This window comes from Pongo pygmaeus, chromosome 2, assembly GCF_028885625.2.
Source record: "Pongo pygmaeus isolate AG05252 chromosome 2, NHGRI_mPonPyg2-v2.0_pri, whole genome shotgun sequence".
Taxonomy (NCBI): Eukaryota; Metazoa; Chordata; class Mammalia; order Primates; family Hominidae; genus Pongo; species Pongo pygmaeus.
Genome location: NC_085930.1, coordinates 53,830,492 through 53,844,704, shown reverse-complemented (window position 1 = coordinate 53,844,704; position 14,213 = coordinate 53,830,492). Strand labels below are relative to the sequence as shown.

Below are 14,213 nucleotides of genomic sequence, written 5' to 3'. Positions count from 1 at the left end.
TCTGTTAGGGCCACTTGGTGCAGAGCTGAGTTCAATTCCTGGGTATCCTTGTTAACTTTCTGTCTCGTTAATCTATCTAATGTTGACAGTGGGGTGTTAAAGTCTCCCATTATTATTGTTTGGGAGTCTAAGTCTCTTTGTAGGTCACTAAGGACTTGCTTTATGAATCTGGGTGCTCCTGTATTGGGTGCATATATATTTAGGATAGTTAGCTCTTCTTGTTGAATTGATCCCTTTACCATTATGTAATGGCCTTCTTTGTCTCTTTTGATCTTTGTTGGTTTAAAGTCTGTTTTATCAGAGACTAGGATTGCAACCCCTGCCTTTTTTTGTTTTCCATTTGCTGGGTAGATCTTCCTCCATCCCTTTATTTTGAGCCTATGTGTGTCTCTGTATGTGAGATGGGTTTCCTGAATACAGCACACTGATGGGTCTTGACTCTTTATCCAATTTGCCAGTCTGTGTCTCTTAAGTGGAGCATTTAGCCCATTTACATTTAAAGTTAATATTGTTATGTCTGTATTTGGTCCTGTCATTATGATGTTAGCTGGTTATTTTGCTCGTTAGTTGATGCAGATTCTTCCTAGCCTTGATGGTCTTTACATTTTTGGCATGTTTTTGCAGTGGCTGGTACTGGTTGCTCCTTTCCATGTTTAGTGCTTCCTTCAGGAGCTCTTTTAGGGCAGGCCTGGTGGTGACAAAATCTCTCAGCATTTGCTTGTCTGTAAAGTATTTTATTTCTCCTTCATTTATGAAGCTTAGTTTGGCTGGATATGAAATTCTGTTTTGAAAATTCTTTTCTTTAAGAATGTTGAATATTGGCCCCCACTCTCTTCTGAACAACTCTTTACTTATCTTAAAATTTTTCTATATCCTCAAAATTTCTGCTACATTACTTATTTTAAACTAAAATAACCAAAATTAGGACTAAAGAAATAAGACCTATCTAGTTTCAACAAATGTCTAAAATATAAATTCCTTTCCTGATTAAAAAAAAAAAAAGACTAAGTTTAGAGATTTGGGGTGAGATAGCTGACTAGAAGTGGGTAATGAGCACCACTCTCATGGACAGAAGAAACAGTGGTGAATGGACCCTAGCTCTTCAACCAGAACATCCAGGTGGAAACATGGGGATTTATTAGGGAAACAGCATCACCCACAGTGAACAGAGAAGAGCAAGACAGGACAATTGCCCACCCAGAAGTGGCACGGAGCCAGGGGAGTCTTCGCATCACAGGGAACAGTGAGTGAGTGAGAGTCCCCAGGGGTTCACACTTCTGTCATGGACCTTTGCATCCTTGGACTCAGGATTAGGAGATTTCTCATGATCCCCGCAACCAGGGCTTCCAGACAAACATGCAAAGAGTTATGTGGAGTCTGGGCAGAGCCATCACTCAGGTACTCACAGACTCCCAGGAGTATTGGATCCCCAGGCAACTCAACACCAGCAGATGCAGCTCTAGTAATGGAGGAGGCCAGGCTCCCTCACATGTCCCCAGGAAAGGGGCTGAATCCATGCAGCTGAAGAGTAACCAGGCCCAGTAGGCCTTATCCTGCAAGGTGCTACAGGCCTCATCTCTGTAGCACCTTGCAGGATAAGACCCACGGGCCTGGGACACTAGTAAGACCACCACAGCCCTACCAGAATTCTCGGATCAGGAGCAGCTCTGTGCTTTTCTGGGACAAGCTCCTAGAGGGAGAAGCAGACCACATCCACAACCCTCCCTCCTGTTTGCCCTCAGGCTGGGGAGTGTATGCAGTGATTGGGGCAATCATAGACACCCAGTACAAGGCAGCCACCTTAAGGCAAAGTAGCCAGATTGTTTTCCACAGGAGCCCCCACCCCTGCTACTTCTCACTGAGCAAGGCCTCCTGACCTAGAACCTCAACCACCACAAACTGGGCTCTTAGGCCACTACCAGCTCTCCACTTCCCTAGGACAGAGCTCTCAGTGGGAGAGGCAGGCCACCATGTTTGTTGCCCTACAACCTTCCCCACTGATACTCTCAAGATCAGGAGGGTACACAGTGATTAGGGACTACCATGAACCCCTAGAACAGTGCAACCACCTTACAGAAAAGCAGCAGACTGTTTTCTACATGAGTGCCCAACCCTGCTATTCTTCTCTGGGCAGTGTCTCCCTACCAGGGTCTCTAGCCACCCCCTACCTAGGCTCTCAGGCTAGTAGCAGCTCTGTGCTTTTCTGGGACAGAGCTCAAAGAAGGAGCAAGCAGGCCACCATTTTTGTTGCCCTGCAGTCCTTGCTCCTGTTGCCCTCGGGATTGAGAGGAAGTATAGTGGTTGGGGACCGATACAAACCTCTAGCACAACACAGCCACTTTATGGAAAAGCAGCCAGACTTGTCCACATGCCTCCACAACTCTTCACTGGGCAATGCCTCTTGACCTGGGCTCCCAGCATCTGCAGTCCCAGCTACTCAAGAGGCTGAGGTAGGAGAATCACTTGAACCAGGGAGGCGGAGGTTGCAGTGAGCCAAGATTGTGCCACTGCACTCTAGCCTGGGCAATAGAGCGAGACTCCGTCTTAAAAAAAAAAAAACACTCAAACTGATGTGATAGAGTGGAAAACACACTACAAGAATTTCATAATGTAATTGCAAGTATTAACAGAAGAATAGACCAAGTTCAGGAAAGAATCTGAGAGCTCAACGACTGGTTCTCTGAACTAACTCAGTCAGAGAAAGAAAATGAACAAAACGCTCAAAAATAAAGGATTATGTAAAGAGACAAAATCTACAATTCATTAGTATCCCTGAAAGAGATAAGGAGAGAGCAAGCAACTTGGAAAATATATTTCAGAATATCACCCATGAAAATGTCCCCAGCCTCACTAGAGAGGCCAAAATAAAAATTCAGGAAATGCAGAGAACCAACGTGAGACACTACACAAAAAGACCATGGCCAAGACACATAATTAGATTCTCCAAGGCTGAAATAAAAGGGAAAAAGTGAAAGGCAGCTGGAGAGAAGGGGCAAGTCACCTACAAAGGAAACCCCATCAGGCTAACAGAGGACCTTTCAATAGAAACCTTACAAGCCAGAAGAAATTGGGAGTCTATATTCAGCCTTATTAAATAAAACAATTTCCAAGCAAGAATTTCATATCCAGCCAAACTAAGCTTCATAAACCTAGGAGAAATTAGATCCTTTCCAGATAAGCAAATGCTAAGGGAATTTATGACCACCAGACCTGCCTTACAAGAGGTCCTGAAAGGAGTGCTAAATATGGAAAGCAAAGACTGTTATAAGCTACTATAAAAACACACTTAGGTACACAAACTGTTGACCCTATAAAGCAACCACACAAACAAGTCTGCACAATAGCCAGCTAGAAACATGATGAAAGGATCAAATCCACACACATAAATATTAAACTTGAATGTAAATTGGCTAAATGCTCCAATTAAAAGGCACAGAGTGGCAAGCTGTATAAAGGAGCAGGACTGAATGGTATGCTGTCTTCAAGAGACCCATCTCCCATGTAATGACACCCATAGGCTCAGCGTAAAGGGATAGAGGAAAATCTACCAAGCAAATGGCAGTCAGAAAAAAGCAGGGGTTGCTATTTCAGACAAAACATACTTTAAGCTAACAAAGATCAAAAAAGACAAGGAAGGACATTACATAATGGTAAAGGGTTCAATTCAACAAGAATGCTTAACTATCCTAAATATATATGCACCCAACACAGGAGCACCCAGATTCATAAAGCGAATTCTTACAGACCTACAAAGAGACTTAGATTCCCACACAATAATAGTGGGAGACTTCTACATCCTACTGACAGTTTTTAGATAGACCATCCAGTCAGAAAATTAACAAAGATTTTCAGGATCTAAACTTAACACTTGACCAAATGGAACTATTAGACATCTACAAAATGCCCTACCCAAAAGGAACAGAATATACCGTCTTCTCATCTGCACATAGCACATATTCTAAAATCAACCACACAACTGGACATAAAACAATCCTCAGAAAATCTAAAAAAAATGAAACCATACCAACCACACTCTCAGGCCATAATGCAATAAAAATAAAAATAAATACTAAGAAAATCACTCAAAACCATACAATTGGATGGAAATTAAACAACCTGGTCCTGAATGACTTTTGGGTAAACAATGAAATTATGGCAGACATCAAGAAATTCTCTGGAACTACTGAGAACCAAGAAAACATACCAGAATCTCTAGGACACAGCTAAAGTAGTTCTAAGAGGAAAGTTTATAGTGCTAAAGGTCCACATCAAAAATTCATAAAATCTCAAATTAGCAACCTAACATTACACCTAGAGGAACTAGAGAAACAATACAAAACAAACCCAAAGCTAGCAAAAGACAAGAAATAACTAAAATCAGAGCTGAAATGAAGGAAACTAAGAGGCAAAAAAAACAAACAAAAGATCAATGAGTATAAGAGTTGGTTTTTTGACATAAGAAATATGATAGACCACTAGCCAGGCTAATAAAAAGAAAAAGAGAGAAGATCCAAATAAACAATCATAAATGCCAAAAAAGGCATTACCACCAACCCCACAGAAATATAAAAAACCCTCAGAGATTGCTATGAACACCTCTATGCACATAGACTAGAAAACCTAAAATAAATGAATACATTCCTGGAAACATACAAACTCCCAAGATTGAGCCAGGGAGAAATTGAATCCCTGGACAGACCAATAAAGAGTTCCAAAATTAAATCACTAATAAAAAGCCTACCAACCATAAAGGACCCAGGACAAGAATGATTCACAGCCAAATTCCATCAGATGCATAAAGAATAGCTTGTACCATTCTAACTGAAACTACTCCAAAAAATTGAGGAGGAGGAACTCCTCTCCAACTGATTCTATGAGGCCAGCTTCATCCTGATACCAAAACCTGGTAGAAATACAACAAAAAAATCTTCAGGCCAATATCCTTGATGAACACAGATGTAAAAATTCTCAACAAAATGCTAGCAAACTGAGTCCTGCAGCACGTGAAAAAGCTAATCAACCACACTCAAGCAGGCTTTATCCCGGGATGCAAGGTTGGTTCAATAATCACAATAAATAAATGCGATCTACTACATAAACAGAACTGAAAACAAAAACCACATGACTATCTCAATAGATGCAGAAAAGACCTCTGGTACAATTCAATGTCCTTCATGTTAAAAACCCTCAACAAACTAGACATTAAAGGAACATATTTCAAAATAACAAGAGCCATCTATGACAAACTCACAGCCAACATCATACTGAATGGGCGAAAGCTGGAAGCATTCCCCTTGAAAACCAAAACAAGACAAGGATGCCATCTCTCACCATTCCTAGTCAACATAGACTGGAAGTCCTAGGCAGAGCAATAATGCAAGAGAAAGAAATAAAAGGCCTGTAAATATTAATAGGAAGAAAAGAAGTTGAACTATCTCTCTTTGAAGATAATATGAGTCTACACATAGAAAACCCCATAATCTCAGCCCAAAAACTCCTTAAGCTAATAAACATTGCATTAGTAGGTGACTGGATCTATATCTATTACGCATTTTCTACAAAAAAGAAACCACTATGAAAGTAAGCATAAATATTAAATTATTTCTAGCTGTTGAGATTATGAGGAAAAAAGCCTGTCAAGTTAACAAGAACTTGCTCAGGAAATAATTTTGTTGTACGTTAAGAAATCGTTTAATTCATAGATTCTTACCGTTCCCGTTTAAATTTAAGAGAATGGAGAATGGCTGGCCTTTTTTGTCTAAGGTTCCACAAATGAAGTGTATCATCTGAACTTGCACTGACCAAGGCACCCTAGAACAAAAAGAAGATAAAGTAAGTGTGTGGTTTACTTAATTTAGGGTTTTTATGAAGCACAAACAAGCTAATTTACTCAATTTTTACTACCTGAAGAGTTACTTGTGTTAACTCAGAAATATAAGGAAGGATAGGTGCATAAACTTCAATCAGGAAGGGTAAGAATGCTGAAAGTAGAAGAGGCAACTGACCCACTGCATTTCAACGGTCAGGGAGACTAGCTTAAGGAATATTTATTTACCAACAGAGAGGATTAATTATTATAGCATTGTTATGACCATTAAAGGTTTTTCTTTGGGAAAAAATAGTTTAGGGATGGTTTTTGTTTCTACTATTTACACATATACTATATAGCCTTACAGAGAAGAAAATATTCAATGCAGTCTTACAAAATTGAATACAGGTCATATAAAAATTCTCCTTTGCAAGAATTTTCTGTATATTTGGAAAGTGTATATTCTTCCTAAAAAGTATATTTGGTATAATTTAATTTGCTTCTTATAGTCCAAGAAGCTTCATCAATTATAAAGGAAAATATCCATAATAAAAGAAAACATTTCTCCAACTAGAATTTAGTGTAACTATAAAATTATACTAAGATTCCTTTTATATAGCACCACCAAATACAAATGAATCCTATTTTGTATACAATAGGATATTTTCTACATCTTAATGTGGCAGAAAGCATATGGACAGATAATAACTGTTTGTATGACTTTGCATATATGCTTAAACTATTTATTTGACTGGGTTAAATCAGATCATTTAAAAATGTTAGAACTTTTACCATAATGACAGTTAACCAGCTGAAAATGTCGATGCTTACCCATTAACAGATCCTAAATCCAGCGCATTAAATGTGTTCTCTAAGAGTGATCTTTCAGAACCTTGGTTGTCCTGAGATACCTAAAAGGCTTTTTATATTTTCCAAAGTACTTTGTTAGAAGTAATCTCTCATAGTTTATAGTATCAATCACAGATATCCCATTTAGATACTAGGAAGAACTATATTGAAATTGCTAGCATTTATTTCTTCTTTAGGAATTAGAAGAGAGAAGATAGGAATCTAAATGCCCTTCTATAATAATTTCTAAACCAAAAAAATGCTCATGTATCCTATGATGGGTCTCTTTATATTGGGTACCTGTGATTTTAGTCTGAGAGAGAAATGGCTTTATAAAAATAGAAACATAATCAAAGATCATATCCATGAAAATATTTAGAAATTTGTATGATTTACATATTTATATCTAATTACATATATACATGTTCAAAGATGTATATATTGATATACACATCTTAACATGAACTCAGATAATTTCCTTCCATGAAATAGGAGGTATTCTATATAAGCCTTGAGAATTTTTGTATTTGTTTGCCTGTTTTATTTGTATACTGTACATATGCTTCCTATAAACAAACTAGAAATTTATTAGGATATCTTGGAAGCATTTGATGAGTTACACTTGATTTTTTTGAGATACAGTATACTGGTCTCATTTCTCAGAGAGGTGGAAGTTCACCTGAGATGGGGTGAGGATAGAACATGATATGTAACAACAATAAAACATTCTCTACAAGAGATAGTTACATGCTATACAGAAGATATAACATGCCAAAGGCAATGTTATTAAAGTAGCATATATTCAATAATATCTTAGTGTAATACCTAAATAATTCTACTGAGGAACTCAGTGTTCTTTTTTTGTTTGTTTGTTTGTTTTTGAAATGGAGTCTCGCTCTGTCGCCAGGCTGGAGTGCAGTGGTGCGATCTTAGCTCACTGCAACCTCTGCCTCCCAGGTTCAAGCAATTCTCCTGCCTCAGCCTCCGGAGTAGCTGGGACTACAGGTGTGTGCCACCACATCCAACTAATTTTTGTAATTTTAGTAGAGACGGGGTTTCACCATGTTGGCCAGGATGGTCTTGATCTCTTGACCTCGTGATCCACCCGCCTTAACTTCCCAAAGTGCTAGGATTACAGGCGTAAGCCACCGTGCCTGGCCAGTATTCTTAATTCTGTGATAAAACTGAGATGTAACTTATCATCGGAGGGAAGTGAACAGTACCACTAAGCATAACAGCACCAACAGAGACAGACACATGAAAGTAAGCACAACAGCAGAGTGTCTAGGTTCATTTATAAAAACAAAGTGAACCTACCAAAAGCACTATAAAGATCTGTGAAAATGTTTAAAATTAAGAATAGAAAAACCAGTTAGGTCAGAAACTGAGAAGTTTGGGAAAAGATACAGAAGCTTTGTGTGAGGTACACAGGGCGAGTAGTTCAGGATAAATGACGTGAACAAGGCAAGGAGGTTGAAGGCTTGTCTTTATTTATTCTTAGTTATGTACCACAGGGGCAAACTTAGGACCTGGAAGACAAATCTCAAAGGATCAGACCCAGTGCAAATCACATGGAAACAAATTATGCCTGTAAGTATACATCCATACAGAAGGCAAAAAGCTGAGATCCCTCAACAAGGAACTACAGAGTATCACTGAGACCTTGAGAAGCCTGACATTCTAGATAATAATGAGCAGTTATTACAATGAAATATTTTTCAAATGTTTTCTTTACCTTCCTTTCTCATTTCAGTACCCCATAGCAAGTGTGCCTACATGGTGAAATATGCTATATGCTACGTTTGTCAATAAAGAGGATCTCATAGTCTTCCAAGAAAGATTTTGAGCCAAGAGAAGTGAAAAGTGAACATTTGCCAATCTCTTTCTTGCCTTGGGTTACCTCTGATATGAAGTTCTATGAGACATTTTACCCACATTTATAATTGTAAGTTCTTAGGAAGATAAACAGATATAGATATATGCAAATATATGCAGACACTGAATGAAAGATCATTGTCATGCCATGAGAAAATAACCAAACATTTTTTTCCAAGGCACTGAGTTCAGTCTTCTAAGTGCCTGCATTTGGCATGGCACAAACTTTTAAAGCATTTTTGCATTGACTGGCTCACTTAATACAAAAGAAGGTCTAGAAGACTCTAATTTCCACTATAAAAATCTGATTTAAGAAAGCCTAAAGTAGCCTTCTACTAATGGAATATCTGCAACCTCTCTGAGCTTCATAAATACATATTTTGTTTTTAGAGAGTTCCTCATCACCATAATGTTATAAAAATGTAGATACAGTAGAGAGCTAATTTCCATAATAACTATGGACACAAAAATAACTACAAATGCATATCTATTCCAACAAATGTATTTGGAGATATATACAGATAAAAGGGCCCATACGTATATAAGCAAAAAGATCATTTCAGGGAAGATAAAGATAAAATATGAAGTTAGGCCTTGATTACAAAATTTAAGTTGGTGGGAAGTGAGTGTATAGAAAAAAAATTAATGGCCAGTGAAGCAATCAAAAGACATTAGGATTTTTTTTAATTTAAATAATTAAACTAAATTATGCTATATAGTAACAATAACAGAATATGGTATATACAATCTTTTTTCTTTAAAATTTAATAAATTAACCAATACAGGAGTACAGTCTTTTGTGAAAAATATAATCAGAAGTAATATTGCATGCATATATATTTAAGCATTTAGAATCACAGTATTTAAAAGATTACATCAACTGATTCACTGCATAGTGGGCGAGTGTGTGATTTAAGTAGTCAAAAAATAATCCTTACCTCATTGATCAAAAATTGGAGCTGTAGGACAGCTGCACCACTTTCATGTTGGCAATAGCAATCAACACCAGGTCTCCCGAGTCTAATATAATAAAAGTCAAGGATTCTAACATTTTAATTAGCACCAATATTAATGAGCAAAGAAACTAACTTATTTATCAACAGATGTTTTGCTATTTAGTTTCCCTTATTTTTATAAATAGTTGAAAAATCTTACTCTTAGTAGTTGTAAGTTAAATTGTATAGCTCAGATGTTTAATATTCCAACAATTTGAAAAAAAGAATACAATAAGGAATTTGAAAGATGGCAGCTTTTTCCATGAAGTTAAACAAGAATTGGGAATCTAGATACACCTCACTTCATTTAAGATTTTTTAATTGATTAAACACTAGTTTCACTACAATAAATTCAAAGTGAGTCAATAATTTGGTATAATTAAATCATAAGATGAGTTTAAAAAGACACAGGTAAATATGTTGATAATCTTGACATATAAAAAATCTTCTAAGCATAATTTAAAACCCAGAGATCATAAAGAAATAGACTGATATATTTGACTAAATAAAAGTATAAAATATCTACATAGAAAAACATGATAAATAAGGTAAAAAACCAAGAAAACTGGAAAATAAATGGTAACAAGTCATCTACACTATGCTACATAACATATAAGTAAGAGAGAGAAAAAAAAGGAAGGAGGAGGAATGAAGGTAAAAAAAACAGAATGAGAAAACACCATGTAACAAAATTTACTTTCATATTCTATACCAAATGATCTGATATATATGTATATTTACTTATTTGTTTGCTTGCATAAAGATAAAAATTAGATGAGAGTCTCCACTTATGGTCATAATGAGGAATGTGGGCCAGATTTATTCACCACCTAAAACAATTAAAAATCTGTACAAAATGTATGTAACAAATTTTAAGACATTGCGTATCAGGTAGGAAATGACAATGATCCCTGAAAGACAGAAAATATATAAGGCGAGGCTTATGATAGCCCCAGTTTACTGCCTAGAGAGAATTTCAAGGCTCCAGCACAAGGAGGGGGAACCCAGATAAAATCTAGCAGGCCTACTGAGTGAGGAGACAGAACTAACAGTCTAGGGAGGCCAGGGACAACTAGAGTTCATAGGGTTGAGTAGCAAAGAAGAAAATGTAACACAAAAAGAGCTCTAGAGATTTGCAGAAGGGTCCTCCTCAAATCTTTAGCTAAGTACTAAGGAAGGAATAAGTTTGAAGAAACTACCTGAAACTGAGGAAAGAACAAACCAAGAAGAAAAAGAATCCTTCTTGAAGAATAAATCAAGAAAACAAACCAAAAATAAAGTTTATATTGAGGCAAGAATTTTTCATGTTCCCACCAGCAAAAGTGCAAACCCTCAGAATTCACATGCAAAGTACTCAGAGAATATTACCTCAGTATGAGGAAAAATTCCTCCCTAAGATAAAGACTGCTCTGGTTCTGCTTAGCAATACTGAAAACCAGGTTACAAAAGGATCAAACTGTTCCACATAGCTTAACTGCATACTAAACAAAGATCAAGGATAATTATAGAAATACAAAAACCTTTAGCACTCAAAAATGTAAAATTCAAGAGGTATGGCATTCACTGCAGAGAAGTAAAAAATATAACTTGTAACAAGGAGAAATATCAATAGAAAGAGACCCAGAAATAAAACAGGATAGAAATAATAGAGATAGTAAAACATTTATTATACTACACTGCATATGTTGAAGAAGGTAGAGAGGAGATTGAGCATGTTAAGTAGATATACAGCAGATAGATCTATCTATCCATCCATATATCTACCTATCTATCTCAAATAGAATATCTAGAGTTTTTTTTAAAATACATTGAAGATTAGTGAACTTGAAAATATGTCAATAAAAACTATCCAAAATATAACACAGAGAAAAAAATAACAGAGGGGTAGAGGAAGAACAGCACACCATTGAACTGTGGGTCAATGTCAAATGGCCTAATTAGTTGTAATTTGAGTAATAAAAAAGAGAAAGAGGAGGGAGAGAAGAGATAAAATATTTTTTAAATAATGACCAAAATTAAATTATCTTCAAAAATGAAACTGAAATGAAGACACTTTTCAGACACATAAAACTGAAACAATTCATCATGAAAAGACCTGCACTAAAAGGAATGTTAAAGAGGGTCTTCAGGCAAAAGGGAAATGATATAAAATAGTATCTGGATATACAAAAAGGAAAAAAGAACATTTAAAATGATAAATATATGGGTAAATATAAAATACAAGTTATCTTTAAAAAATAATCTACTGTTTAAAGCAAAAATAATAATAGTACATTTGTGGTTTATAACGTATGTAGAAGTAAAATGATATTAACAATAACACAAAGGCCAATAGGAGGGGAAATAGAAACTTTACTATTATACTATTCATAAACTAGTGTAACATTAATTGAAGGTAAACTTATATAAGGTACAGCTGTACACTATTAATATAAACCATAAGGCAATCACCAAGAAGATTATAGCTAATTAGCCAACAAAGGAGACAAAATGAAATCATTAAAAAGTTTAACAAAAAATAAGGCAGAATATTGTTGGGGGGGGCTAAGAACTAGTAAGATAAATAGAAAACAAAGAGCAAGATGGTAGATTTATACCCAGCCATACCAATACCACACTAAATGCAAACAGTATAAACACCCCATTTAAAATGCAGTGATTGTCAGAAAAGACAAAAATGCAGACCTAAGTATATGCTTCGTACAGAAATCTCCTTTAAATATATACAAATAGGTTAATATATACAAATAGGTTAAAAGTTAAAACATGGAAAATTATACACCATACTAACATTAATTAAGATATAGGTGGAAAGATATATTAATATACAGTAAAGTTGATTTCAGAATACAGAACATTACCAGGGTTAAAGGTGGTCACTTCATAATAATAAATGGGTCAAATTATTTAAAAAAATTAAAATCCTAAATTATACACCTAATTACAGAGCTTAAAATACATAATACAAAATTGATAGAACCACAAACAGAAACAGATGAATTCACAATTATAGTTTGAGTTTTTAGCACCCCTTTCTCGATAACTAATATAAGACAAAATTAGTAAAAATGAAGAAGACATAAGTAAAAGGCTATCAACCAACCTGACCCAATTGGCATTTATAAAACATACAACCCAAAAAGAGCAGAATAAATATACTTTTGAAGTATAAAATAAACAATTACTAAGAGATACAATATTTCGAACTATAAAACAAGAATCAAAGCATTTAAAAGTATTGAAATCATAAAGAGTATAGTTTCTGACCATAGTTGAATTTGAAATTAATAACATCCAGAAAACCCTCCAAATGTTTGAAAATTAAATTATAAACTACTAAAGAAGCATTGATAAAAAAACATAACAGTAATTAAATAATTTAATAAACTAATAAAAATATATCAAAGGTGTGAGATGCAGCTAAAGCAGCAGTTTGAGAAAAATTTAGAGCTTTTATTACCTATATTAGCAAAGAAAAAGATCTTAAATTATGTAAGCTTTCATCTTAAGAAGGTAGAAAAAGAAGAGCAAATTAATTTCAAAACCAGAAAAAAAGGAGAACAATAATAAAGATGATCAGATAAATCAATAAAATAGAAACAGATTAACAATTTAAAAAAACAGTGAAACCAAAAGCTGGTTTGAAAAATTCAATGAAATTAATAAACCTTCCACCAGAGTGATCAAGGTAAAAAGAAAGTACACACATTTCCTTTATAAGGAAAGGAATATTGCCATAAAAACTTTAGAAATTAAAAAGACAACAAACAAATATTATTTAAAAAATTATGTCAATAAATTTGACAATCTAAATGAAATGGACAAATTCCCAGAAAGACACAAATTACACAAGGAGAAGCAGGAAATTTAACAGCACTATACAAATTAATGAAACTGAATTCCAATTAAAATTATTTCCTCAAAGAAAACTCCAGGTCAAGATACCATTACTTATAAAATAAAATCTATGACACATTTAGAGGAAAAAATAATGCCAATTCTATAAAATTCCTGCAGAAAAATAGAGAGGAAGAAAGATTTTCTGACTCATTCTATAAAAATACTTTTATTCTAATACCAAATCATGACAAACGATATCATAAAACAAGAAAACTTCAGACTAATATCTCTCATGAATATAGATTCAAAAAATACCAATAAAAAATGTTGGCAAATTGAATACAACAACATATAAAAAGACTATAGTGCTTCATAAGGCCAAGGCAGGAGGATCACTTGAAGCCAGGATTTCAAGACCAGCCTGGGAAACATAGCAAGATCCCATCTCTACAAAACTTTAAAAGATAATAAAATTAGCTGGGTTCAGTGGCACATACCTGTGATCCCAGATAGTAAGGACGGTGGGGCAAGAAGATCGCTTAAGTCCAGGAGTTTAAGGTTATAGTGAGCTATGATCACACCTCTGCACTCCCGTCTGGATGACAGAGTAGAGCCTTTCAGAAAAAAAAGAAAAAGAAAGACAGAAAAAAAAAAAGCCAGGTGTGGTGGCTCACTTCTGGAATCCCAATACTTTGGGAAGCCAAAGCAGAACGATTGCTTGAAGCCAGGAGTTCAAGACCAGCCTGGCCAACATAGTGAGACCCCATCTCTACAAATAAGATTTTTGAAAAATTAGCTGTGCATAATGATGTGTGCCAGTAGTCCCAGCTACTCAGCAGGCTTAG

General features: G+C 35.3%; 1 protein-coding gene across 2 annotated transcripts in view; it reads right to left on the bottom strand.

The window, feature by feature from the left end:
* Positions 1 to 14,213, bottom strand: part of STXBP5L (syntaxin binding protein 5L) — a 478,051-nt gene that overhangs the window by 320,959 nt on the left and 142,879 nt on the right. For both annotated transcript variants that reach the window (XM_054481057.2, XM_054481058.2), the window contains exons 4-5: positions 9,472 to 9,553; positions 5,711 to 5,811 (exon numbers count right to left, since the gene is read on the bottom strand). In XM_054481057.2, the coding sequence (XP_054337032.1) occupies positions 5,711 to 5,811; positions 9,472 to 9,553 (183 nt within the window). The remainder of the gene's footprint in view (positions 1 to 5,710; positions 5,812 to 9,471; positions 9,554 to 14,213) is intronic.